We start from the raw sequence: 24,944 nt of genomic DNA, 5'->3' as shown, positions 1-24,944 counted from the left end.
TGTCCGCATGCCCCGACACGAGGCTCCCAAGGCCAGCGCTCTACTCAGAACTCCGACACGGCAAGCGAGTCCCAGGTGGGCTGGGGGAAACGTTACAGGGGACACCCTCACAGCCTCCCTGATAAAGTGCGACATCCCCACCGACACCTGGGAGTCCCCGGCCAAAGACCGCCCTAAGTGGAGGAAGTGCATCCGGGAGGGCGCTGAGCGCCTCGAGTCTCCTCGCCGAGAGCATGCAGAAACCAAGCGCAGGCAGCGGACGGCAACCCAAGCCCCTCCCACCCACCCGTCCCTCCAACCACCGTCTGCCCCACCTGTGACAGAGACTGTAGGTCCCGCATCGGACTCATCCGTCACTGGATGAACTCATATTAGTGGGGAAGCAAGTCATCCTCAACTCCGAGGGACTGCCTCAGAAGAGAGGAATGAGGGGATCTAGAGCAAAGAGAACTCATAATGCAAGCAGGATTATTTGGCCAGCCAGACGCAGTGCATGGAGGGTAGTTACACAATGCAGTCACTTACAGCAGTGTGATCTCCATATGAGCGTGAGGCTGGAATCATTTCCCTGCTGGCCAGGATATATGCAGCCTCCTTCGATTTTAAATCTTCTGTTTAGTAGTTTAGGGTTAATATTTCAGTTGTGAAGCTAGTCTTGGCATTTGAGATGATTTACTGCTCTGTTTGCGTGTCCTAACTCGCACTGAGTCCCGCTCACCCATCAGCCCCTGTGCTCGCTGACCTACATTGGCTCCCGGTTAAGCAACGCCTCGATTTCAAACTTCTCATCCTTGTTTACAAATCCCTCCATGGCCCTTGCCCCCCTCCCTATCCCTGTAATCTCGTTCAGCCTCACAACTCCCCCAGAGATGTCTGCGCTCCTCAAGTTCTGCCCTCCTGAGCCTCCCTGATTCGAAATCGCTCCACCATCGGTGGCCGTGCCTTCTGTTGCCTGGGCCCCAAGCTCTGGAACTCCCTCCCTGAACCTCTCTATCTCTCTCTCCTCCTTCAAAACACTCCTTAAAACCTAGCTCTTTGACCAAGCTTTTGGTCACCTGCCGTAATTTCTTCTTCTGTGGCTCGGTGTCAATTGACACGCCTTATAACACAGCTGTGAAGCGCCCTTGGGACGTTCTACTATGTTGAAGGTGCTATATAAATAAAAGTTATTGTTGTTCTAATATTAATGCTGCTCTCAGTGTCACAGTGCGCCAATTGAAGACTGAAAAAGACAGCAGTCCCGCACTAAAATCGCTCTGGACCGTCTGCAATTCTAAAAAGGTAAAGTACCTGAACATACACCTGTTGCGTACACACCCAATAATACTCGGATACCGTAATACTAAGTCGAGCCACTGGTGGCTGCGTGTCCCTTTACCTCATCTTGTCAGCCGTGGCTCAGTGGGTAACACTGAGTCAGAAGGATTATGGGTTCAAGTCCCACTCCAGAGACTTGAGCACAAAAATCCAGGCCGACACTCCCAGTGCAGTGCTGAGGGAGTGCCGCACTGCCGGAGGTGCCGTTAAACCGAGGCCCCGTCTGCTCTCTCGGGTGGGCGGAAAAGATCCCACGGCCACTATTTCGAAGAAGAGCATGGGGAGTTCTCCCCGGTGTCCTGGGGCCAAATGGCATGTTGGCCTTCATAGCGAGGGGATTTGAGTACAAGGGCAGGGAGGTGTTGCTACAATTGTACAGGGCCTTGATGAGGCCACACCTGGAGTATTGTGTACAGTTTTGGTCTCCTAACCTGAGGAAGGACATTCTTGCTATTGAGGGAGTGCAGCGAAGGTTCACCAGACTGATTCCCGGGATGGCGGGACTGACCTATCAAGAAAGACTGGATCAACTGGGCTTGTATTCACTGGAGTTCAGAAGAATGAGAGGGGACCTCATAGAAACGTTTAAAATTCTGACGGGGTTAGACAGGTTAGATGCAGGAAGAATGTTCCCAATGTTGGGGAAGTCCAGAACCAGGGGACACAGTCTAAGGATAAGGGGGAAGCCATTTAGGACCGAGATGAGGAGGAATTTCTTCACCCAGAGAGTGGTGAACCTGTGGAATTCTCTACCACAGAAAGTTGTTGAGGCCAATTCACTAAATATATTCAAAAAGGAGTTAGATGAAGTCCTTACTACTAGGGGAATCAAGGGGTATGGTGAGAAAGCAGGAATGGGGTACTGAAGTTGCATGTTCAGCCATGAACTCATTGAATGGCGGTACAGGCTAGAAGGGCCGAATGGCCTACTCCTGCACCTATTTTCTATGTTTCTATGTTTCTATCCCTCAATCAACAGCTAAAAAAAAAACAGATTATCTGGGTCATTATCACATTGCTGCTTGTGGGAGCTTGCTGTTAAATTGGCTGGTGCGTTTCCTAAATGACAACAGTGACTACACTTCAAAAAGTGCTTGATTGGCTGCAAAGCGCTTTGGGACGTCCTGCGGTCGTGAAAGGTGCTATATAAATGCAAGTCTTTCTTATCTCGGATACTCTGGTAAGCATCCCATAATACTAGATAGAGCCACTGACACGCATGTGACTCTCTTGCGCGCCCCTTCTCCCCCTCCTCTAAAGTCACTAACTTGCACAGAGGGATGATTCAAGGTCAAGATGGCAGCTTGCCCTGCGACCATCTTCACGAGTGGGCCCGGACAGCGAATGCCAATGTGCTAGTCAACTGCAGGAGGCATCGTAGCTGGGGCCTCTCTGTACTTTCGAACAGGGGTCGTTTGACAGCAAGTCAGGAGCGCCCGATGTGTTCTCCTCCCTCCCTATCCCACAGCGTAGGTACCAACTGAAATTGTTTTCACCATTGGGAGGGTCAGTAACCAGAGGGCGAAGGTTGAAGTTAACCGAGAAAGGAGCCAGAGCCGTGAGGCTGTGATCGGCAATGGGCTGGCTGAAAGGGAGGTGGAAGCAGATTTCAAAAAGGATAAATACTTGAAAAGGAAAATATTTGAAGGGCTGTAGAGAAGGAGTGATGGTGGGCGGCCTGGGACCAATTGGAGAGCTCTTTCATGGGCAGGTGGGCCAATGGCAGCCTTCTGTGCCAGGGCTGTACAGGCCAAACAATCAGACCTCGTGTCTCAGCTCGGGTTTGAATGTCTAACCCCAGCCTGTTCCAACACAGAACCGTTTTTCTTTTTAAATTCCTTCACATGGATATGGTTGTCTCTGACAGTGCCGGCATTTATGACACATCCCGAATTGCTCAGGTGGTAGTGAGTCACCTGCTTCACAACGGGGTAGCTTACCAGGCCAGGTAAAGGCCACGTATCAGCCAGACCAGGTAAAGGCCACGTATCAGCCAGACCAGGTAAAGGCCACGTATCAGCCAGACCAGGTAAAGGCCACGTATCAGCCAGACCAGGTAAGGGCAGCAGATTTCCTTCACCAGACATTAGTGAACCAAATGTTTGGTTTTTTCTAACAACAGCCCAGTAGTTTTATGCTCGCCATTACTGACGCTCACTTCTCAATTCTAAATGTATTTAATCAATTGAATTAAAATCCCCAGCTGCCGTGGTGGGACTTGAACCCACGTCTCCAGATCATGAGACTGAGCCTCTGGTTTACCAATCCAGTAACATAACCACTACGCTACCACTATCGTGCCAGTAGCTACTATGCAGCCATCGGCAGGCCGGGGACATTAGAGGGAGCAGCGTGCTGTGGCAGGCCACTGCAGGGAGCAGTGCGTGCATCTGCAGGAGGGCGACGGCCGACTGCAGTGCGGGCAGGTACAGCAGGAGCGGCGAGGGTTCGGAGAGGGACGTGATCGGGGCCCAGGGAGGTGTGAGTTCGGGGCCCAGAAGAGCCGAGGGGCCCAGGGGCAGCACGGGACCAGCCCACACTGTGCAATATGTGCGCGCACTAGGCCCGTGGTCTCCAGTCGCCCTGGTTAACCCTTGCCACTGGACCAAGACCTAGCTCTGTCAAGCCCCGTGTGGTGGCTGGTGTGCAACGGTCACCCCACGTTAAAAAAATCCACCCACAGGCATCTTCCACCCCCTTCAACATGTAGTTCGGGATCTGGAATATCAGGTCCTTCATTTAAGTACCTGGGAACTCATCCCTTTTTGGCGTGGAGGCAAGTCATCCTCAATACGAGGGACCGCCTATAATGATGACGGTTCAGAGCCTCGTAGTCTCAACAGCAACTCAACGGAAGAGGGAGCGGGGATCACAACGATCATGGCTATGGGACTGCAAACAGCCGGCCGAGACTCGGGCGGTGCGGCCTAGCGGCTGTCAGCAAGCCTGCGTAAGTTGGAGACGCAACGGATGGCTCAGCCATTCCGTGATGGGGACAGTGAGCTCAGCTGGCCGTCGGATACCAAAGACCTATTTCGAAAGGGAGCAAGTTGTTATTTAAGTGGCGAAAAATTGCGAAGTGCCGCAGTACAGCGGTACCTGGGGGTTCCTTGTGCATGCAACACAAAAGGTTGGTACGCAGGTACAGCAAGTGATCAGGAAGGCCAATGGAATGTTGGCCTTTATTGCAAAGGGGATGGAGTATAAAAGCAGAGAAGTCCCGCTACAACTGTACAGGGTATTGGTGAGGCCACACCTGGAATACTGCATTCAGTTTGATTTCCATATTTACGAAAGGATACACTTGCTTTGGAGGCAGTTCAGAGAAGGTTCACTCGGTTGATTCCGGGGATGAGGGGATTGACTTATGAGGAAAGGTTGAGTAGGTTGGAGTTCTACTCATTGGAATTCAGAAGAATGAGAGGTGATCTTATCGAAACGTGTAGGAGTATGAGGGGGCTTGACAAGGTGGATGCAGAGAGGATGTTTCCACTGATGGGGGAGACTAGAACTAGGGGGCATGATCTTAGAATAAGGGGCCGCCCATTTAGAACTGAGATGAGGAGAAACTTCTTCTCTCAGAGGGTTGTAAATCTGTGGAATTCTCTGCCTCAGAGAGCTGTGGAAGCTGGGACATTGAATAAATTTAAGACAGAGATAGACAGTTTCTTAACCGATAAGGGGATAAAGGGTTATGGGGAGCGGGCGGGGAAGTGGAGCCGAGTCCATGATTGGATCAGCCATGATCTTATTAAATGGCGAAGCAGGCTCGAGGGGCCGAATGGCCGACTCCTGTTCCTATTTCTTATGTTCTTACTTTCTTTGGTACGTTGTGGCGGAAGTGGCCAAAGTATCGCGGCCTGCCTGCCTCTTGACCGCGGAACCCACGCCGTGTTCCGACGGGCGCGGACGGTACGCGCAGAATTGGCCGCGGGGGAACTCTTGCGCCTGTGTGGTTGGTGGTGGCCGCACTCTCCCACCTGCTCACCGTCCCGCCCCCTCAATTGGTCCCGTTCGCTGCGGCTCAGGGGCTAGCACGTGAGCGGTGAGTTAGGAGGTGGTGGGTTCAAGTCCCACTCACGGGCCGTCTCTCCAGCGGGCGGTACTGAGGGAGTGCTGCACTGCCGTCTCTCAGATGAGATGTTAAACTGAGGCCCCGCCTTCCCTCTCAAGATCCCGCGGAACTATTCTGAAGAAGAGCAGGGGAGTGTCCTGCCCTTGCCCAACATCAATAAAACAGATTATCTGGGTCATTATCTCATTGCTGTTTGTGGGAGCTTGCTGTGCGCAAATTGGCTGCCCGCATTTCCCACATTACAACAGCGACGACACTTCAAGAAAGTACTTCATTGGCTGTAAAGCGCTTTGGGACGTCCCGTGATCGTGACAGGCGCTATATAAATACAAGTCTGCCTTTCAGTCAGAATGCCCCATTGAACAGAACATAAGAATTAGGAGCAGGAGTCGGCCATTCGGCCCCTCGAGCCTGCTCCGCCATTCAATGAGATCATGGCTGATCTTCGACCTCAACTCCACTTTCCTGCACTATCCCCATATCCCTCAATTCCCTTAATATCCAAAAATTCTAAATTTAGTCTTCCTCAGTCGTGTGAACAATTTGCCTCGATCAGCTTTGCAGTTCGGGGCGTTTCTATTGGATCGCCTCTCCTCCAATAGAAACAAGCCCAACCTTCGCACCCCAGTGGGCTGCAATGCATTTGAACCCAAGTCTCAGAGGTCAAAGGGCAGCATCCAAGGTGGCCAGAGGCAGCAAAGGTCAAGGGGCAGCGGGCCTGTTCCTGCCTCGAGACGCCCCTCAGTCTCATTCCCTCCGGCCATGACTTTCAGCCCCATTTCCTGTTGCCACAATGCTGACGCAAGGTTCAATCCACGTCACGTGAACGGGTTAAACCGAAAGAGACGGGAATCCGTGCAAAATACCTAAACTAAGGCAGCGCAAACTGCAGCCAGCACTGGAACCCACTCACGTCGGAACTTGCTGTTCGGCAGTCAGGAAGCTTTTTTAAATAAAATTCATTCACAGGATTTGGGTGTTGCTGGTGAGACCGGCATTTATTGCCCATCCCTAATTGCCCTCGAGAAGGTGGTGGTGAGCCGTCTTATAGAATAGAAACATAGAAAATAGGTGCAGGAGCAGGCCATTCAGCCCTTCTAGCCTGCACCGCCAACCAATGAGTTCATGGCTGAACATGAAACTTCAGTACCCCCTTCCTGCTTTCTCTCCATACCCCTTGATCCCCCTAGTAGTAAGGACTTCATCTAACTCCCTTTTGAATATATTTTAGTGAATTGGCCTCAACTACTTTCTGTGGTAGAGAATTCCACAGGTTCACCACTCTCTGGGTGAAGAAGTTTCTCCTCATCTCAGTCCTAAATGGCTTACCCCTTATCCTTAGACTGTGACCCCTGGTTCTGGACTTCCCCAACATTGTCAACATTCTTCCTGCATCCAACCTGTCCAAACCCGTCAGAATTTTAAACGTTTCTATGAGGTCCCCTCTCATTCTTCTGAACTCCAGTGAATACAAGCCCAGTTGATCCAGTCTTTCTTGATAGGTCAGTCCCACCATCCCGGGAATCAGTCTGGTGAATCTTCGCTGCACTCCCTCAATAGCAAGAATGTCCTTCCTCAAGTTAGGAGACCAAAACTGTACACAATACTCCAGGTGTGGCCTCACCAAGGCCCTGTACAACTGTAGCAACACCTCCCTGCCCCTGTACTCAAATCCCCTCGCTATGAAGGCCAACATGCCATTTGCTTTCTTAACCGCCTGCTGTACCTGCATGCCAACCTTCAGTGACTGATGTACCATGACACCCAGGTCTCGTTGCACCTCCCCTTTTCCTAATCGGTCACCATTCAGATAATAGTCTGTCTCTCTGTTTTTACCACCAAAGTGGATAACCTCACATTTATAACTGAGTGTCTCGCTGGGCCCATTTCCGAGGGCTAGAAAGGGTCAACCACATTGTTGTGGAGCTGGAGTCACATATCAGCCAGACCGGGTTGCCTTCCCCGATCGGACATTTGTGAACCAGATGGGTTTTTAACAACTTTTTATGCCAGATTTATAATTGGAATTTAAATTCCCCAGCTGCCGTGGCAGGATTTGAACTCATGTCTCTGGATCGTTAGGATTACTCAACCAGCAACATAACTGCTATGCTACCGTGTTGCGCACACTGTATCCCTGCCTTCGTTACCTCTAGACTTGACTATTCCAACGCACTCCTGGCCGGCTTCTCACATTCTACCCAACATAAACTTGAGGTCATCCAAAACTTGGCTGCCCAGTGTCCTAACTTGCACCGAGTCTCGCTCACCCATCACCCCCTGTGATCGCTGCCCCGTGTCCGAACTCGCACCGAGACCCGCTCACCCATCAACCCCAGTGCTCGCTGTCCCTTGTCCGAACTCGCACCGAGACCCGCTCACCCATCACCCCCTGTGATCGCTGCCCCGTGTCCTAACTCGCACCGAGTCCCGCTCACCCATCACCCCCTGTGCTCGCTGCCCCGTGTCCTAACTCGCACCGAGACCCGCTCACCCATCACCCCCAGTGCTCGCTGTCCCTTGTCCGAACTCGCACCGAGACCCGCTCACCCATCACCCCCTGTGATCGCTGCCCCGTGTCCTAACTCGCACCGAGTCCCGCTCACCCATCACCCTCTGTGCTCGCTGCCCCGTGTCCTAACTCGCACCGAGACCCGCTCACCCATCACCCCCAGTGCTCGCTGTCCCTTGTCCGAACTCGCACCGAGACCCGCTCACCCATCACCCCCAGTGCTCGCTGTCCCTTGTCCGAACTCGCACCCAGTCCCGCTCACCCATCACCCCCTGTGATCGCTGCCCCGTGTCCTAACTCGCACCGAGTCTCGCTCACCCATCACCCCCTGTGATCGCTGCCCCGTGTCCTAACTCGCACCGAGTCTCGCTCACCCATCACCCCCAGTGCTCGCTGTCCCTTGTCCGAACTCGCACCGAGACCCGCTCACCCATCACCTCCTGTGCTCACTGCCCCGTGTCCTAACTCGCACCGAGTCCCGCTCACACATCGCCCCCTGTGCTCGCTGCCCCGTGTCCTAACTCGCACCGGGTCCCGCTCACCCATCACCCCCTGTGCTCGCTGCCCTGTGTCCTGACTCGCACCGAGTCCCACTCACCCATCACCCCCTGTACTCGCTGCCCCGTGTCCTGACTCGCACCAGGTCCCGCTCACCCATCACCCCCTGTGCTCGCTGCCCCGTGTCCTGAATCGCACCAGGTCCCGTTCACCCATCACCCCCCTGTGCTCGCTAACCTACATTGGTCCCCGGTTAAGCAACGCCTCGATTTCAAAGTTCTCATCCTTATTTTCAAATCTCTGCATGGCCCTCACCCCTCCCTATCTCTGTAACCTCCTCCAGCCCCATAACCCCCCCCCCCTCCCTCCCCGAGGTATCTGCGCTCCTCTAATTCTGCCCTCTTGAGCATCCTTGATTATAATCCCATTGGTGGCCGTGCCTTCTGTTGCCTGGGCCCCAAGCTCTGAGACTCCCTCCTGTAATGTAAACACCGGTGAGGATGCTCACAGGTTTGTAGAGCTGTTGAGTTGCGAGTGGTTCAGCCAGTCACGTGATGTTCACAAGACTCAATAAAACCCCAGCCAGTTGGGTGAGGCAGGTGGTTGTGAGCCTGGTGGATGAACCGGTAATGTGTAGTGTGATTGTTAAACCTTTTGCTAATAAACCAACTAGTTCTTAACAGCAATGTGTTGCTATGAATTCTTAAGCAAAGAACCCACAAAGCAAATACATTACACCTCCCTAAACCGCTCCGCCTCTCTTTCCTCTTTAAAACCTCCCTCTTTGACCAAGCTTTTGGTCACCTGCATTAATTTATGCGGCTCAGTGTCAAATTATTTTTATCTTATAACACTCCTGTGAAGCGCCTTGGGGCGTTTCACTACGTCAAAGGCGCTATATAAATACAAGTTGTCTAAATCAGTGGTGGCAAACAGTGGGCGGCTCCACCCAGCTTGCTAAAGAGGCGCGAGATGGGGTTCGATTGAGAGACGATCGCAGCAATTAGACAGGCTCCTGCGGAATCAACTCATGGACGCCCGAGCAACTGGGAGGGTCCTTTCCCGACAGGCTGTGGTCAGGATTCAACCTGTCCCTCAGGAATGCCGTTCAGAGCCTCCAACACAAAGAGCAGAAGGGAGGGGAGTGGACCAGGGTTTGCATCACCCAGAATGTCAACAAGACAATCTGTGACTCAGTTAATAATTCTCTATCGCAGCCTGAACGACGTTATAAGACACAGGACCCAGGGGCGGTGCAAAATTCAGTCCGGCAGGTGTGTGTCTCAGTGCACAACGGGTAAATTCATTTATAGGCAGTCCCTCGCAATCGAGGAAGACCTGCTTCCACTCGAAACATGAGTCCTTAGGTGGCTGAGCAGTCCTATACGAGAGCCACAGTCCCTGTCACAGGTGGGACAGACAGTGGTTGAGGGAAGGGGTGGGTGGGACTGGTTTGCCGCACGTTCCTTCCGTTGCCTGCGCTTGGTTTCTGCACGCTCTCAGCGACGAGACTCGAGGTGCTCAGCGCCCTCCCGGATGCACTTCCTCCACTTAGGGGCGGACTGGTCTTTGGCCAGGGACTCCCAGGTGTCGGTGGGGATGTTGCACTTTATCAGGGAGGCTTTGAGGGATGTCCCTGTAACGTTTCCTCTGCCCACCTGGGGCTCGCTTGCCGTGAAGGAGTTCCGAGTAGAGCGCTTGCTTTGGGAGTTTCATTCAAAACATAGAAACATAGAAAATAGGTGCAGGAGCAGGCCATTTGGCCCTTCGAGCCTGCACCACCATTCAATATGATCATGGCTGATCATGCAACCTCAGTACCCCATTCCTGCTTTCTCTCCATACCCCTTGATCCCTTTAGCCGTATGGGTCACATCTAACTCCCTTTTGAAAATATCCAACGAACTGGCCTCAACAACTTTCTGTGGTAGAGAATTCCACAGGTTCACCACTCTCTGAGTGAAGAAGTTTCTCCTCAGCTCAGTCCGAAATGGCTTACCCCTTATCCTCAGACTGTGACCCCTGGTTCTGGACTTGCCCAATCGGGAACATTCTTCCTGCATCTAACCTGTCCAATCCCGTCAGGCATGTCGGGCATGCGGACAATGTGGCCCGCCCAGCAGAGCTGGTCGAGTGCGGTCAGCGCTTCGATGCTGGGGATGTTGGCCTGGTCGAGGGCGCCAACGTTGGTGCGTCTGTCCTCCCAGGGGATTTGCAGGATCTTGCGGAGACATCGCTGGTATCGTGCGGCCCGTGTGTGTCTCAGTGTCAGCACCTGTACGTGTGCACAGTGGGTAAATTCATTCATAGGCAGTGTCTCGGAATCGAGGAAGACTTACTTCCACTCTTAAAGCTCTTTGGTGGCCAAACAGTCCAACGCGAGAGCCACAGTCCCTGTCACAGGAGGGACAGACAGTGGTTGAGGGAAGGGGAGGGTGGGACAGGTTTGCCGCACGTTCCTTCCGCTGCCTGCGCTTGGTTTCTGCACGCTCTCGGCGACGAGACTCGAGGCGAGACAAAAGCGAGCGATTCACTCCCGTCAGGTACCGTACAGTCCGTGTTTGTGTGTGTGTTTGTGTGTGTGTGTCTCAGTAGCTCCTGTGCATGTACAGCACACCGCGGGTAAAGGAAGCGATTCATTGCAGCATAATTTACTCGCTGCCCCGACTGCTCTCTACAACCAGCTGCATTATCACGTCATACTCGGGGCACGATAAACGGAGTCGGAAGGCTTTACCTCGGAGACCACAAGCCGCATGCGAGCACGCTCGGGAATTACCTGGTAGAGCTCCACACGCTGCTCCTCGACCTCGGCATCAGACAGCACGAGGCGGTACAGTCGGAACTCCGCGCGATGCAGGAAGGAATCGCTGGAGACGTTGAGCGAGATGTTGAAGCGATAGATTTTGTGATATGGGTCATTATCTGCATGGAAAGCAGAGCGATCAGGTTAGTGTCATATATTCCTTACAACATGGCGAACACACTGCACACAAGATGGCTCGACAGGAACTTGTCATGTGACCTTGTCACGTGATCCTTTTATTGGATAAACAGCAGTGCTTGCATTACCACCGCAGTCCACTAGGCGGAGCAGTAGTCCACTAGGTGGCGCTCTATTACAGTCAGGACACTAGCAACACTTCCAAAATACAACCCTGTGCCTGAAAGAAATGCATCTTTGCTTTCTTTATTAACCCATTCAAAGCAAGGGATGGTAGTGTCAAATAACCAGCACTAAAATCACAGGGCAGGTACAGCACGGGGTTAGATACAGAGTAAAGCTCCCTCTACACTGTCCCATCAAACACTCCCAGGGCAGGTACAGCACAGCGTTAGATACAGAGTAAAGCTCCCTCTACACTGTCCCATCAAACACTCCCAGGGGCACATAAGAACATAAGAAATAGGAGTAGGAGTCGGCTATTTGGCCCCTCGAGCCTGCTCCGCCATTCAATAAGATCACGGCTGATCTTCGACCTCAACTCCACTTTCCCGCCCGATCCCCATATCCCTCGATTCCCTTAATATCCAAAAATCTAACGATCTCTGTCTTGAATATACTCAAAGACTGAGCCTCCACAGCCCTCTGGGGTAGAGAATTCCAAAGATTCACCATCCTCTGAGTGAAGAAATTTCTCCTCTTCTCAGTCTTAAATGGCCGACCCCTTATTCTGAGACTGTGACCCCTGGTTCTAGGCTCCCCAGGCCGGTAGAAACAACCTCCCTGCATCTACCCTGTCAAGCCCTGTGAGAATTTTGTACGTTTCAATGAGATCACCTCTCATTCTTCTATACTAGGTGCAGTCTACGCCATCTCTCCTCATAGGACACTCCTCCCTGTAATGTATTTGCTTCACGGGTTCTTTGCTTAAGAATTCATAGCAACACGTTGCTATTAAGAACTAATTGGTTTATTAGCAAAGGTTTAACAATCAACATTACACATTACCAGTTCATCCACCAGGCTCACAACCACCTGCCCCATTGTGGATCCCCCGAGCCCAACTGGCTGGGGTTTTATTGAGTCTTGTAAACATCACGTCACTGACTAAGCCACTCCCAACTCAACAGCTTTACATCTATTTTTATATAACATTAAATCAAGTGCCTCCTTTTGTAAGGGCACCAAAACCCACTAATTAGTATGCAATCTTGTCAAATCAAATTAAAATTTGTTTGGCGGGGGTAATGATGCACTCCAGTCCCTCTGGTGCCCACCTCTCGTGGAAGGCCGCGAGCGTACCGGTGGACACCGCGTGCTCCATCTCCAGGGACACCCCGGCTCGGATGTAACCGTGGAAGAGAGACAGGCAGTCGGGCTGAACGACCCCCTCGACCACCTGCTGCCTGGACCGGCTGATGGCCCCCTTGGCCGTGCCCAGGAGCAGTCCTACGAGGAGGCCCTCGGACCTACCCACTCCCTTCCGCACAGGGTGCCCAAAGATCAGGAGTGTGGGACTGGTGCAACCAGAATTTGAGGAGCAGCCCCTTCAAATATTGGAAGAGGGGCTGCAGCCTCGCATATTCCACATATACATGGAACACGGACTCCTCCAGACCGCAGAAATTGCAGGCGGCCTGGGAGCCCATGAACTGACTTAAAAATTTATTGCACAGGACTGCTCCGTGCACCACCCTCCAGGCCAAGTCCCCGATAAATAGTGGGAGGATTCCCGCGTAGAGAGCACTCCATCGGGGACCCCCGCCTCCTCCGGACGGCAAGATGGTACGCCATGGCGTGTCCGGGCGGCAGACGAGGATGGCAAGGTGGAGAGTGTGCAGGAGCAGCCCGTATAGGAAACCCCTCCGCGCAGAACTGAAAGGCACGGAGGGGATTTCCCGGAGGAGGCTCAAGTTGTGAGGCGCCGGCTCCCGAGGGAGGTCTCGAGGCTTGGCACCGATGAGGAATTCCGTCCGTCCGGGGGTCAGTTCGGACGGGATCGCCCCACGTGCCCGAGCCTCCTCGACGCACCTAACGGAGTCAGGGCCCAGCGTTGCCAAGTCCCTGCAAACATACTCGCAGATGCATACGTTACACGCCCAATGTCAGGAATCGGGCTCGGGCACGATGGGCTGAATGGCCTCCTTCTGTGCTCTACGGATTTTAAGATTGCAACAGGAAGCCTTGTCGCTCGTGCTCTGTGCGGAAGGAGAATGATGGTGACTGAGAAACGAGGCTGAACATTATCTGGGTGAGGGGGTCTCTTTTCATTCCCTCACTGAAAGGGGAAGTAATGCGATCTGTGATAACATTGAGAGGGCTGACTGTGAACAGCCCCGGCGAGGCCAAGACCAGTTCCCGGTTTGGACGCTCACAGACACATTTCTGTCACACCTGCTGGCAAGACATAATAGCCTCGAACAATGAACTGAACTGAAGATCAGCCACGGAAATCCCCAGTTAAATGCTCCAGCCATTTTATGACAGGTTGATATAAATAAAGCACAAGTCCCCCGATCTGTGTGGGGTTTACCATGACAGAGCATTACATCGCATTTATGGGCACAGAAACAGGCCTTTCAGCCCAATGGCTCCGTGCCAGCATCTCTGTTCTGCACCAGCCTCCTCTCTCCCCTACTTCAGCAGTGTCAGCTGTATCTCAGTGGGCAGCACCCTCGCCTCCGAGACATAAAGTCATGGGTTCGAGTCACACTCCAGAGACTTGAGCACAAAAATCTAGGCCGATGCTCCCAGTGCAGTGCTGAGGGAGCGCCGCACTGTCGGAGGGGCCGTCTTTCGGGTGAGACATTAAACCGAGGCCCCGTCTGCCCTCTCAGGTGGACGTAAAAGATCCCATGGCTCTATTTCGAAGAAGAGCAGGGGGAGTTATCCCCGGTGTCCTGGGGCCAATATTTATCCCTCAATCAACATCACAAAAACAGATTATCTGGGTCATTATCACATTGCTGTGTGTGGGAGCTTGCTGTGCGTAAATTGGCTGCCGCGTTTCCCCACAGTACAACAGTGACTACTCTCCAAAAGTATTGCATCGGCTGAAAAGCGCTTTGGGACGTCCTGAGGTCGGGAAAGGCGCTATATAAATACAAGTTGCCGGTAGATTTTAAGGATAATCTTAAGGAGGAGAGAGAGAGGTAGAGAGGTTTAGGGAGGGAGTTCCAGAGCTTGGGGCCCAGGCAGTTGAAGGCAGGGATGCTCAGGAGGGCAGAATTAGAGGAGCGCAGACATCTCGGGGGGTTGTGGGGCTGGAGGAGATTACAGAGATAGGAAGGGGGCGAGGGCCATGGAGGGATTTGTAAACAAGGATGAGAATTTTGAAATTGAGGCGTTGCGTAACCGGAGGCCAATGTAGGTCGGCGAGCACAGGGGGTGATGGGTGAGCGGGACTCGGTGCGAGTTACGACATGAGCAGCGAGCACAGGGGGTGATAGGTGAGCGGGACTCGGTGCGAGTTAGGACAAGGGACAGCGAGCACAGGGGGTGATAGGTGAGCGGGACTCGGTGCGAGTTAGGACAAGGGACAGTGAGCACAGGGGGTGATGGGTGAGCGGGACTCGGTGCGAGTTAGGACACGGGGCAGCGAGCACAGGGGGTGATGGGTGAGCGGGACTCGGTGCGAGTTAGGACATGGGGCAGCGAGCACAGGGGGTGATAGGTGAGCGGGACTCGGTGCGAGTCAGGACACGGGGCAGCGAGCACAGGGGGTGATGGATGAGCGGGACTCGGTGCGAGTCAGGACACGGGGCAGCGAGCACAGGGGGTGATGGGTGAGCGGGACTTGGTGTGAGTTAGGACACGGGGCAGCGGAGTTTGGGATGAGCTGAAGTATGTGGAGGGTAAGTGAGGCGTCTCCAGCCTGTGTCAGACCCGCTGGGTGAGTGGACCCGGGGCTCGGGCCTACGTGTCTCAGGAATCTTCGCTGGGCGGGGACTCCCAGCAGCCCTCTCCCTTCCCTCGCCCTTTTTAATCAAGCTCACTGCTCTGTCCCGGATCGCTGCGATGCTTTGGGTGACTTAGAAGTCTTCAATTTCGAATCTTTGTCGGGAGTGCTTTGAAAGTTAAAAACAATCATTAGAGGGAGTTTCACTCTCGGCTTTATCTGTAACCTCCTCAAAGAAAACAAGGAGGTTTGTTGGGCTCACCAACTCACCAGCGTGGGCCCGATACACTGCGAGGCTCACCTTTCCCATACCCTAATCCCGAGTTCCATACAGCGTTATCTCGTCTCATCCAGGCTCACAGAGCTTGAGAAAAACGAGAGAACTTGCAATTCTATAGCGCCTTTCACGTCCTCAGGACAACGACAACTTGTATTTCTATGGCGCCTTTAACATAGTGAAACATCCGAAGGCGCGTCACAATTTGACACCGAGCCACATAAGTCGAAATTAGCGCAGGTGACCAAAAGCTGGGTCAAAGAGGTCGGTTTTAAGGAGCGTCTTGAAGGAGGAAAGAGAGGTAGAGAGGCGGAGAGGTTTAGGCAGGGAGTTCCAGAGCTTGGGGCCCAGGCAACAGAAGGCACGGCCACCGATGGTGGAGCGATTATAATCAGGGATGCTCAAGAGGGCAGAATTAGAGGAGCGCAGACATCTCGGGGGTTGTGGGGCTGGAGGAGATTACAGAGATAGGGAGGGGGCAAGGGCCATGGAGGGATTTGTAAACCAGGATGAGAATTTTGAAATCAAGACGCCCCCAAGCGCTTTACAGCCAATGAATACTTTTGGAGTGTAGTCACTGTTGTAATGTGGGAAACACGGCAGCCAATTTGCGCACAGCAAGCTCCCACAAACAGCAACGTGATAATGACCCAGATAATCTGTTTTTGTTATGTTGATTGAGGGATAAATATTGGCCCCAGGACACCGGGGGTAACTCCCTCTGCTCTTCTTCGAAATAGTTTCATGGGATCTTTTACGTCCACCTGAGAGAGCAGACGGGGCCTCGGTTTAACGTCTCATCCGAAAGACGGCACCTCCGACAGTGCGGCACTCCCTCAGCACTGCACTGGGAGTGTCAGCCTGGATTATATGCTCAAGTCTCTGGAGTGGGACTTGGGTGAGGAAACTGTGAGGGGAAAGCAGCCTGGTAATTGAGGAAGTGAGATAGTGAGGCGCTCCCAAAAGTCCGTGGGCACGACTAAACCGGTAAATGGCACTCGTTGTCCTGTAATCTCATTGTGGGCTGGCTCGGTTTGGGAAGTCCAACCGCAAACATCTCCCAGCTTATTCAGATAATATGACTCAATATTTACTTCGTAGGAACAGAGGGATTCTTGGCCGGAATAAGGCCAAGGTCCATCTTGTTCATCCTGGAAGCCACATGATACGACGATAACAGGAGTTGTTGGCCAATGAATACAACAGACCCAGACACGAAGCCAAGCAAAACTCCCAAAGGTGGTGGGGGGCTTTGGGAACTGTAGGCCCCAAGCCTGCTACACTCACCACATGGCATGTCTCACATCCCTCGTGTACTGCATCCCAAAATACTTTATCTGCGATGAGACGTTAAACCGAGGCCCCGTCTGCCCTCTCAGGTGGACGTAAAAGATCCCACGGCCCACTATTTTGAATAAAAGCAAGCGAAAGACAGACTTGCATTTATATAGCGCCTTGCACTACCACCGGACGTCCCAAAGCGCTTTACAGCCAATGAAGTACTTTTCGGAGTGTAGTCGCTGTTGTAATGTGGGAAACGCGGCAACCAGTGTGCGCACAGCAAGCTCCCACAAACAGCAATGTGATAATGACCCAGGTAATCTGTTTTTAGTGATTGAGGGATAAATATTGGCCCTGTCAAGCCCCGTGTGGTGGCTGGTGTGCAACGGCCACCCCATGTTAAAATAATCCACGCACAGGCATCTTCCACCCCCTCAATTGGAGTTCAGGACCTGGAACATCGGGTCCTTTGTTGAAACGTCTGTGAAGTCATGTGGAAGCAAGTCATCCTCGCTCGAGGGACCGCCGATGATGATGAAATCTTGGCCTCAGGACACCGGGGATAACTCCTCTGCTTTTCTTCGAAATAGTGCCGTGGGATCTTTTACGTCCAACCGAGAGGGTGTGGGCTCAAGTCTCACTCCAGGAACGTGAGCACATAAATCTAGGCCGACATTCCATTGCAATGCTGATTATACCTCGGTTACCAGGCCGTGTTCTGCGGCCCCTGCTCTCCTGTACTGCCCCTGGCACACATGTCCGTCTCCCCGACAACCACTTGGCAGAAATCAGTCAGTCGTACCAGCTGAGCCGGGGAGGGTGGGGGAGCGGTGACATCACTGGACAGGGAGGTCCGACTGACGCCTGGCCATGACTGATCCCAATTCCAGAGCGGAGGGAACTAATCCCACTGACCCATGCTCTCCCCATAGCCCTGCATCAATCCCAAGCTAATCCCACTGCACTCAAGCATATAAACACCAATCCTCATACATACACGCACACATAAACACTGTTCCACACACACACACAAACAGATGTAAACACTGGTCACTCAAATATATATAGACAATACTGTGTCTGCACAGATGACAGTATACCCTAAACACCAATATGCACACACACACACACAGACTAGTGGCAACAGTAGTACACACACGCACACACACGCAAACATATAATTCTCATCCTTGTTTACAAATCCCTCCATGGCCCTCGCCCCTCCCTATCTCTGTAATCTCCTCCTGCCTCACAATCCACCCGAGATGTCTGCACTCCTCTAATTCTACCCTCCTGAGCATCCCGGATTATAATCGCTCCACCATCGGTGGCCGTGCCTTCTGTTGCCTGGGCCCCAAGCTCTGGAACTCCCTCCCTAAACCTCTCTACCTCTCTCTCCTCCTTCAAGACGCTTCTTAAAAACCAACCTCTTTGACCAAGCTTTTGGTCACCTGCCCTAATTTCTCCTTAAGTGGCTCGGTGTCAAATTTTTTGTCTCATAACACTCCTGTGAAGTGCCCTGGGACGTTCCACTACGTTAAAGGCGCTATATAAATACAAGTTGTTGTTATATATGAACACTGGTGCACACACACACAAACATATATGAACACCAATGTACATACAGACACAAAAAGTTATGAGCGATTCGAATGGAAGACATACATAAACACACACACACACACACACACATAAACATACAGAAATGCCTGTCACACACACACCCATAGAAGCAGCGGTAATCAGCTACGGTTTGCTGAGATCTGCTACTGTTTGGAATGTCATATCCTGAGTATCTGAATATCTTTCAACCCGATCATTCCCAATTGTCCCAGGGTAGGTGATGTAATGCGTGTTTAACACACAACACAATGCCCTCACTCACCCCAGGCCTCTGTCACTCCAAACTCGGTGGACAAACATCTGACTGACGGACCCGAATTTTAAATTCTCCTCCTCGCGCTCAAACCCCTCCACGGGCCTCGCGCCCCCCCCACCCCCACTCCCCATCTCTGCACCCACCCTCATCCGTGCAACCCTCCGAGATCGCTGCCCTCCTCCAATTCTGGCCTCCCGCGCGTCCCCCGATTTCCATTGGTGGGCGTGCCTTCAGCAGCTTTGGTCCTGTACTCTGGAATTCTCTCCCCAAACCTCTCCACCTCCCTCCCCTCCTTTCAGACGCTCCTTAAAATCTATCTCAAGCTTCTGGGCACCTGTCCTAATGTGCATGTGGCACGGTGTCAAATCTTTTTGTTGGATAACACTCCCTCGAAGTGCCTTTGGCGTAGCAAAACGACCCAAGGCATTGTGTAAACGCAAGTAGTTTGCGTAGCAAGTCCTGAGTGACGGGAGCGCCACGTGTGTGCGAGCGTACGTACAGCCTTCGCTTTACTGCCTGGGATTCGGAGAGTTGTGGACACAGAGTCACTGTATGGCTCAGAGCCGTGGACCATGTACAGTAGACACCTCAAGTCGCTGGAGAAATACCACCAGCGATGTCTGCGCAAGATTCTGCCAATCCCCTGGGAGGACAGATGCACCAACGTTAGCCTCCTCGACCAGGCCAACATCCCCAGCGTCGAAGCACTGACCACACTCGACCAGCTCCGCTGGGCAGGGGGCCACATTGTCCGCATGCCCCCGACACGAGACTCCCAAAGCCAGCGCTCTACTCGGAACTCCTTCACGGCAAGCGAGCCCCAGGTGGGCAGAGGAAACATTTCAAGGACCACCCTCAAAGCCTCCTTGATAAAAGTGCAACATCCCCACCGACACCTGGGAGTCCCTGGCCCAAAGACCAGTCCGCCCTAAGTGGAGGAAGTGCATCCGGGAGGGCGCTGAGCACCTCGAGTCTCGTCGCCGAGAGCGTGCAGAAACCAAGCGCAGGCAGCGGAAGGAGCGTGCGGCAAACCAGTCCCACCCTCCCTTTCCCTCAACCACTGTCTGTCCCACCTGTGACAGGGACTGTGGCTCTCGTATTGGACTGTTCAGCCACCTAAGGACTCATTTTTAGAGTGGAAGCAAGTCTTCCTCGATTCCGAGCGACTGCCTACGACTTTGATTGGGAAAAGTCTCTCTGAATTGCCAACTTACAGAGCAAGACCCAAGTGGCTCTCCCACCTCAGTCTCACCACCCAACCCCGAGCTGTCAATCTCTGTGGGGGCAGGGGTAAGGACACAGTCCCATTCCCACCCACTGGACCACACGTGTGAATTTCTCACCGCCGATGTTTAACGGATGCGATTGGATAAAGTCAAGCTTCGCATCCAACAATTAGCTCCCCACTAACGGGGTTCTAGGTCCTATTTGATCTTCCCCCACCCCCAGCCCCCGCATCCCCCAGCTCCTCAACTGAACAATAAAAACACTTAAATCAAAGGTTTCCCCAATCCAAGCTCTGGCTGTTTTATCTATACCCAGAGAGTGGTGAGAATTTGGAGCTCGCTACCACAGGGAGTGGTTGAGGCGAATAGTATCGATGCATTTAAGGGAAGGCTGGATAAACACAAGGCAAAGCCAGGCTTCAATAGGGTTCATTAGGGCCCTAGTACAGAATGAATTGCCAATTAAGAGGTTTGCAAAACATGGGCAAGGGTAGTATGAAGGGTCGAGATGTGATGGACAGATGCTGGAGTACGGGTGTTAAACATACGGCCCATAAAGAAAGACTTGCATTTATATAGCGCCTTTCACGACCACCAGACGTCCCAAAGCGCTTTACAGCCAATAAAATACTTTTGGAGTGTAGTCGCTGTTGTAATGTGGGAAACGCAGCAGTCAATTTGTGCACAGCAAGCTCCCACAAACAGCAATGTGGTAATGACCCAGATCATGTGTGATGTTGGTTGAGGGATAAATATTGGCCCCAGGACACCAGGGAGAACTCCCCTGCTCTTCTTCGAAATAGTGGCCGTGGGATCTTTTACATCCACCTGAGAGGGCAGAAGGGGCCTCGGTTTAACGTCTCATCCGAAAGACGGCACCTCCGACAGTGCGGCACTCCCTCAGCACTGCACTGGGAGTGTCAGCCTGGATTTATTGTGCTCAAGTCTCTGGAGCGGGACTCGAACCCACAACCTTCTGACTCAGATGCCGAGGGTGTTGCCCATAGTCGACATTATGTGTGTGTGTGTGTGGGGGAGGAGGTTAGCTGGTCTCAGCTTGGAGTGTCACAGTGGGTGTGTGAGATGGAGGGGGGGGGGTGAAGAAGCTGAGTTGGAGGGTCTCTTTGCCTCTTCACTATCTGCGGGCCGCTGCTGAAAAGTGCAGGTGTCAGTTTTGGGGGCGGTGACAACAGGATCAGACTTGGCAGCGTTGCACACTGCAGTCAAATAGTCAATTGACATTCATCGGCGAGGCTCATGTGGGAAAAGGTGGCCTTTGGAGCAAAGTATGGGACCAAGCTCAGTGACTATTTGGGATTGGACACCGGTGAGGTGGATAAGGAGCTAATTGGAGATGGGAGCTGAACCTAGCTCGGCCCTGGTGTCCTCCACTGGCAGTGCTCTCGCCTCTGAGTCAGAAGGTTGTGGGTTCAAGGCCCACTCCAGGGAGTTGAGCACAGAAATCTAAGCTGACGCTGCCAGTGCAGTACCGAGGGAGTGCCGCACTGTCGGAGGGGCCGTCTTTCGGATGTGACATTAAACCGAGGCCCCGCCTGCCCTCTCAGGTGGATATAAAAGATCCCACGGCCACTATTTCGAAGAAGAGCAGGGGGAGTTCTCCCCGGTGCCCTGGGGCCAATATTTATCCCTCAATCAACAACGCTAAAAACAAGCAGGTTATCTGGGTCATTATCGTGTTGCTGTTTGTGGGAGCGTGCTGAGCGCAAATTGGCTGCCGCGTTTCCCACATTACAACAGTGTCTACACTCCCAAAGAAGTACTTCGTTGGCTGTAAAGCGCTTTGGGATGTCCGGTGGTCTTGAAAGGCGCTATATAAATGCAAGTCTTTTTTTCCACTACAGGGATATAGAAGGCTTCACGGCGAAGGACTGTTGTGGCCCCATGTAATTTGTGCATTCCTCACTGTGAGATCAGCGCAGCAAACTGAGACACTCGTGCACCAGTCTCACCCTTTTTTCACAAGAATCACTTTGGAATGAGTCTGACCCCCTAATGAAGCACCTTGGGAATAAAACATTACAGGCACGACATCAACACAAGTCGTTGAGTGCTGTCTGCACAAGTAGTTGCAGGAAGAGGGTTCACTGAATGACTACTTGGATGCAGTAGCAGTGTGTAGGAGGGAATTGGGATTTATTCCATTTTCCCCTCCCAGGAGTCACTCTAATCCTCAGATCTCGTACTTTTGATCATTCCATGGCATTTCCTGTCCTTTAATAAAACAATTTTGTATTCTCCAAGTTTGTATTAACCACGTGAGCAGACGCTAATGTGAAAATGAAAGACAGACTTGCATTCATATAGCACCTTTCACGACCACCGGACGTCCCAAAGCACTTTACAACCAATGAAGTACTTTTTTTGGAAGTGCAGTCACTGTTGCAAATGGGGGAAACGCGGCAGCCAATTTGCGCACAGCAAGCTCCCACAAACAGCAATAATGACCAGATCATCTGTTTTAATCACGCTGATCAATATCAGCCAAGACGCCGGGGAGAACTTCCCTGCTCTTCTTCGAAATAGCGCATGGGACAGAGGAACAGGAGGAGGCCATTCGGCCCCTCGAGCCTGTTCCACCATTCAATGAGATCATGGCTGATCTGCGACCTAACTCCATCTACCCGCCTTTGGCCCATATCCCTCAACACCTTTGGTTAACAAAAATCAATCAACCCCAGATTTAAAATTAATAATTGACCGAGCATCAATTGCCATTTGCGGAAGAGAGTTCCAAACCATTGTGTGTAGCGGTCCTAATTTCACTCCCTCCTCCTAAAAACCCCAATGGCGCTTTTAAAAAAATAAACAGGGCAGACCGGGCCCTCGATTTAATGTCTCATCCGAAAGACGGCATCTCTGACAGTGCGGCACTCCCTCGGTACTGCACTGGGAGTGTCAGCCTAGATTTATGTGCTCAAGTCCCTGGAAACATAGAAAATAGGTGCAGGAGCAGGCCATTCGGCCCTTCGAGCCTGCACCATCATTCCATATGATCATGACTGATCATGCAACTTCAGTACCCTATTCCTGCCTTCTCTTCATACCCACTGATCCCTTTAGCCGTAAGGGACGTATCTAATTCCCTTTTGAATATATCTAACAAACTGGCCTCAACAACTTTCTGTGGTAGAGAATTCCACAGGTTCACAATTCTCTGGGTGAAGAAGTTTCCCATCATCTCGGTCCTAAATGGCTTACCCCTTTATCCTTAGACTCTGACCCCTGGTTCTGGACTTCCCCAACATCAGGAACATTCTTCCTGCATCTAACCTGTCCAAACCCGGTCAGAATTTTATATGTTTCTATGAGATCCCCTCTCATCCTTCTAAATTCCAGTGAATATAAGCCTAGTCGATCCAGTCTTTCTGAGTGGGACTTGGACCCAGAACCTCCTAGTTTAAAATGAACCTCCTGGAGCGCAGTCACTGTTGCAAATGTGAGAAACGCGGCAGCCAATTTGCGCACAGCAAGCTCCCACAAACAGCAATAATGACTAGATCGTCTGTTTTAAATATGTTGATCAAGGGCTAAATATCAGCCAGGATGCCGGGGAGAACTCCCCTGCTCTTCTTCGAAAGAACACTTGGAACAGAGGACCAGGAAGAGGCCATTCGGCCCCTCGAGCCATTGGCTGAGACAGTATGCATTTTTGAGTTGCGGGGGAAATAAAAAGCACACTTACCTGCTTTGTTGCCCGATTTGTCCTGCAAGGTGCCAAACCTGTGGACCTCCTTGGCATAGTAGTCCGCCTGGGTGACGGTCGATGCCCCCTGCTCTTTGCCCAGATGACCCAGCAGCTCCTTGGTGCTGTTGTAGAGGGTCATCACCTCCTTGGTGACTGTCACTTGCTGGGCCTCGGGGGGGCTGGAGAGCTTGAGCTTGCTAAGGATCTGGCCCCGTATCGCCTCTATTCTCTTCTTCCGGATTTGCTCCATGTCGATGGTCTTACAAGTGGAGAACGACAGGGTGGCGGGCAGGGAGTCCCAGAGCAGGAGCAGATTTAGCACAAGCCGAAGCTGCATCTTCAAAGCCCTTTTGGCACTCTGTGTGCAATTGACAAAAAGTCAGTCAGAAACTGACAAGGCGGGGTTGGGAGAGGGGGGGGAGCAATTTCCTATTTTGGTTTTGTGAGATTTGTCAATTACACCGTCAGTTTCACCCACCCAAAAAAAAGTAGTAACAGCAACAGACGAGCGTCCACTGAAGCAAATCTTCAAATAATAATTCCTCAAAGCAAATGAGGAAATATTTCTCTGATCAGCTTGCTCTCTCGTATTTCCAAAGAGGTTTAGAAAATGCCACTGTCCTTTGTGTATGTGTGTTCTTTGAATTGATTGACACACACTCATATACAGCAACAAAAAAAAGTTTTGGTTAAACTTTCGTTCCTCCCCCCCCCCCCCCTCAGTTTTTGACTTGTAAATAGTCCCACACGTTACTTTGCCAACTCCGGCAGACTCGATGCTGTGTGGCTGAGAATTTGAGAATTTATAAAGCGAGCAGGTCCGCCGGACTCCGCCCAGGAAATGGGTGGGGTGTAACAGCTGTGGTTAACAGACTGCCTCTCTGTTATAGAATGTCTGTAAATCATTTCCGACAAATATACAGAGGCAACAAGATTTTTAAAAAAAAATTACAATCATCTGGATCCCCTTTTTTAGACAAAAAATAGAGTTTCACCGGTGGCTCAGTGGGCAGCACTCTCGCGTCTGAGTCAGAAGGTTGTGGATTCGAAGTCCCACTCCAGAGACTTGAGCACAAAAATCCAGGCTGATACTCCCAGTGCAGTGCTGAAGGGAGTGCTGCACTGTCGGAGGTGCCGTCTTTCGGGTGAGTCGTTAAACCGAGGCCCCCGTCTGCTCTCTCAGGTGGACGTAAAAGATCCCATGGCCACTATTTCGAAGAGAAGTCCTGGGGCCAATATTTATCCCTCAATCAACATCACTAAAACAGATCATCTGGACATTATCACATTGCTGTTTGTGGGAGCTTGCTGTGCGCAAATTGGCTGCCGTG

At 52.1% G+C, this 24,944-nt stretch overlaps 1 protein-coding gene across 2 annotated transcripts in view; it reads right to left on the bottom strand.

Annotated features, from left to right (window-relative positions):
• LOC139239174 (transforming growth factor beta-1 proprotein-like) overlaps positions 1-24,307 on the bottom strand; it is a 44,588-nt gene extending 20,281 nt beyond the window's left edge. For both annotated transcript variants that reach the window (XM_070867785.1, XM_070867784.1), the window contains exons 1-2: positions 23,611-24,307; positions 11,182-11,327 (exon numbers count right to left, since the gene is read on the bottom strand). In XM_070867785.1, coding sequence (XP_070723886.1) covers positions 11,182-11,327; positions 23,611-23,950 — 486 coding nt within the window. In that variant the 5' untranslated portion in view covers positions 23,951-24,307. The remainder of the gene's footprint in view (positions 1-11,181; positions 11,328-23,610) is intronic.
• Positions 24,308-24,944: the final 637 nt, after the last annotated feature.

Source organism: Pristiophorus japonicus, chromosome 26 (genome assembly GCF_044704955.1).
Source record: "Pristiophorus japonicus isolate sPriJap1 chromosome 26, sPriJap1.hap1, whole genome shotgun sequence".
Classification (NCBI taxonomy): Eukaryota; Metazoa; Chordata; class Chondrichthyes; family Pristiophoridae; genus Pristiophorus; species Pristiophorus japonicus.
The sequence above is the reverse complement of the archived record's forward strand: the minus strand, read 5'-3'. Positions and strand labels throughout refer to the sequence as shown.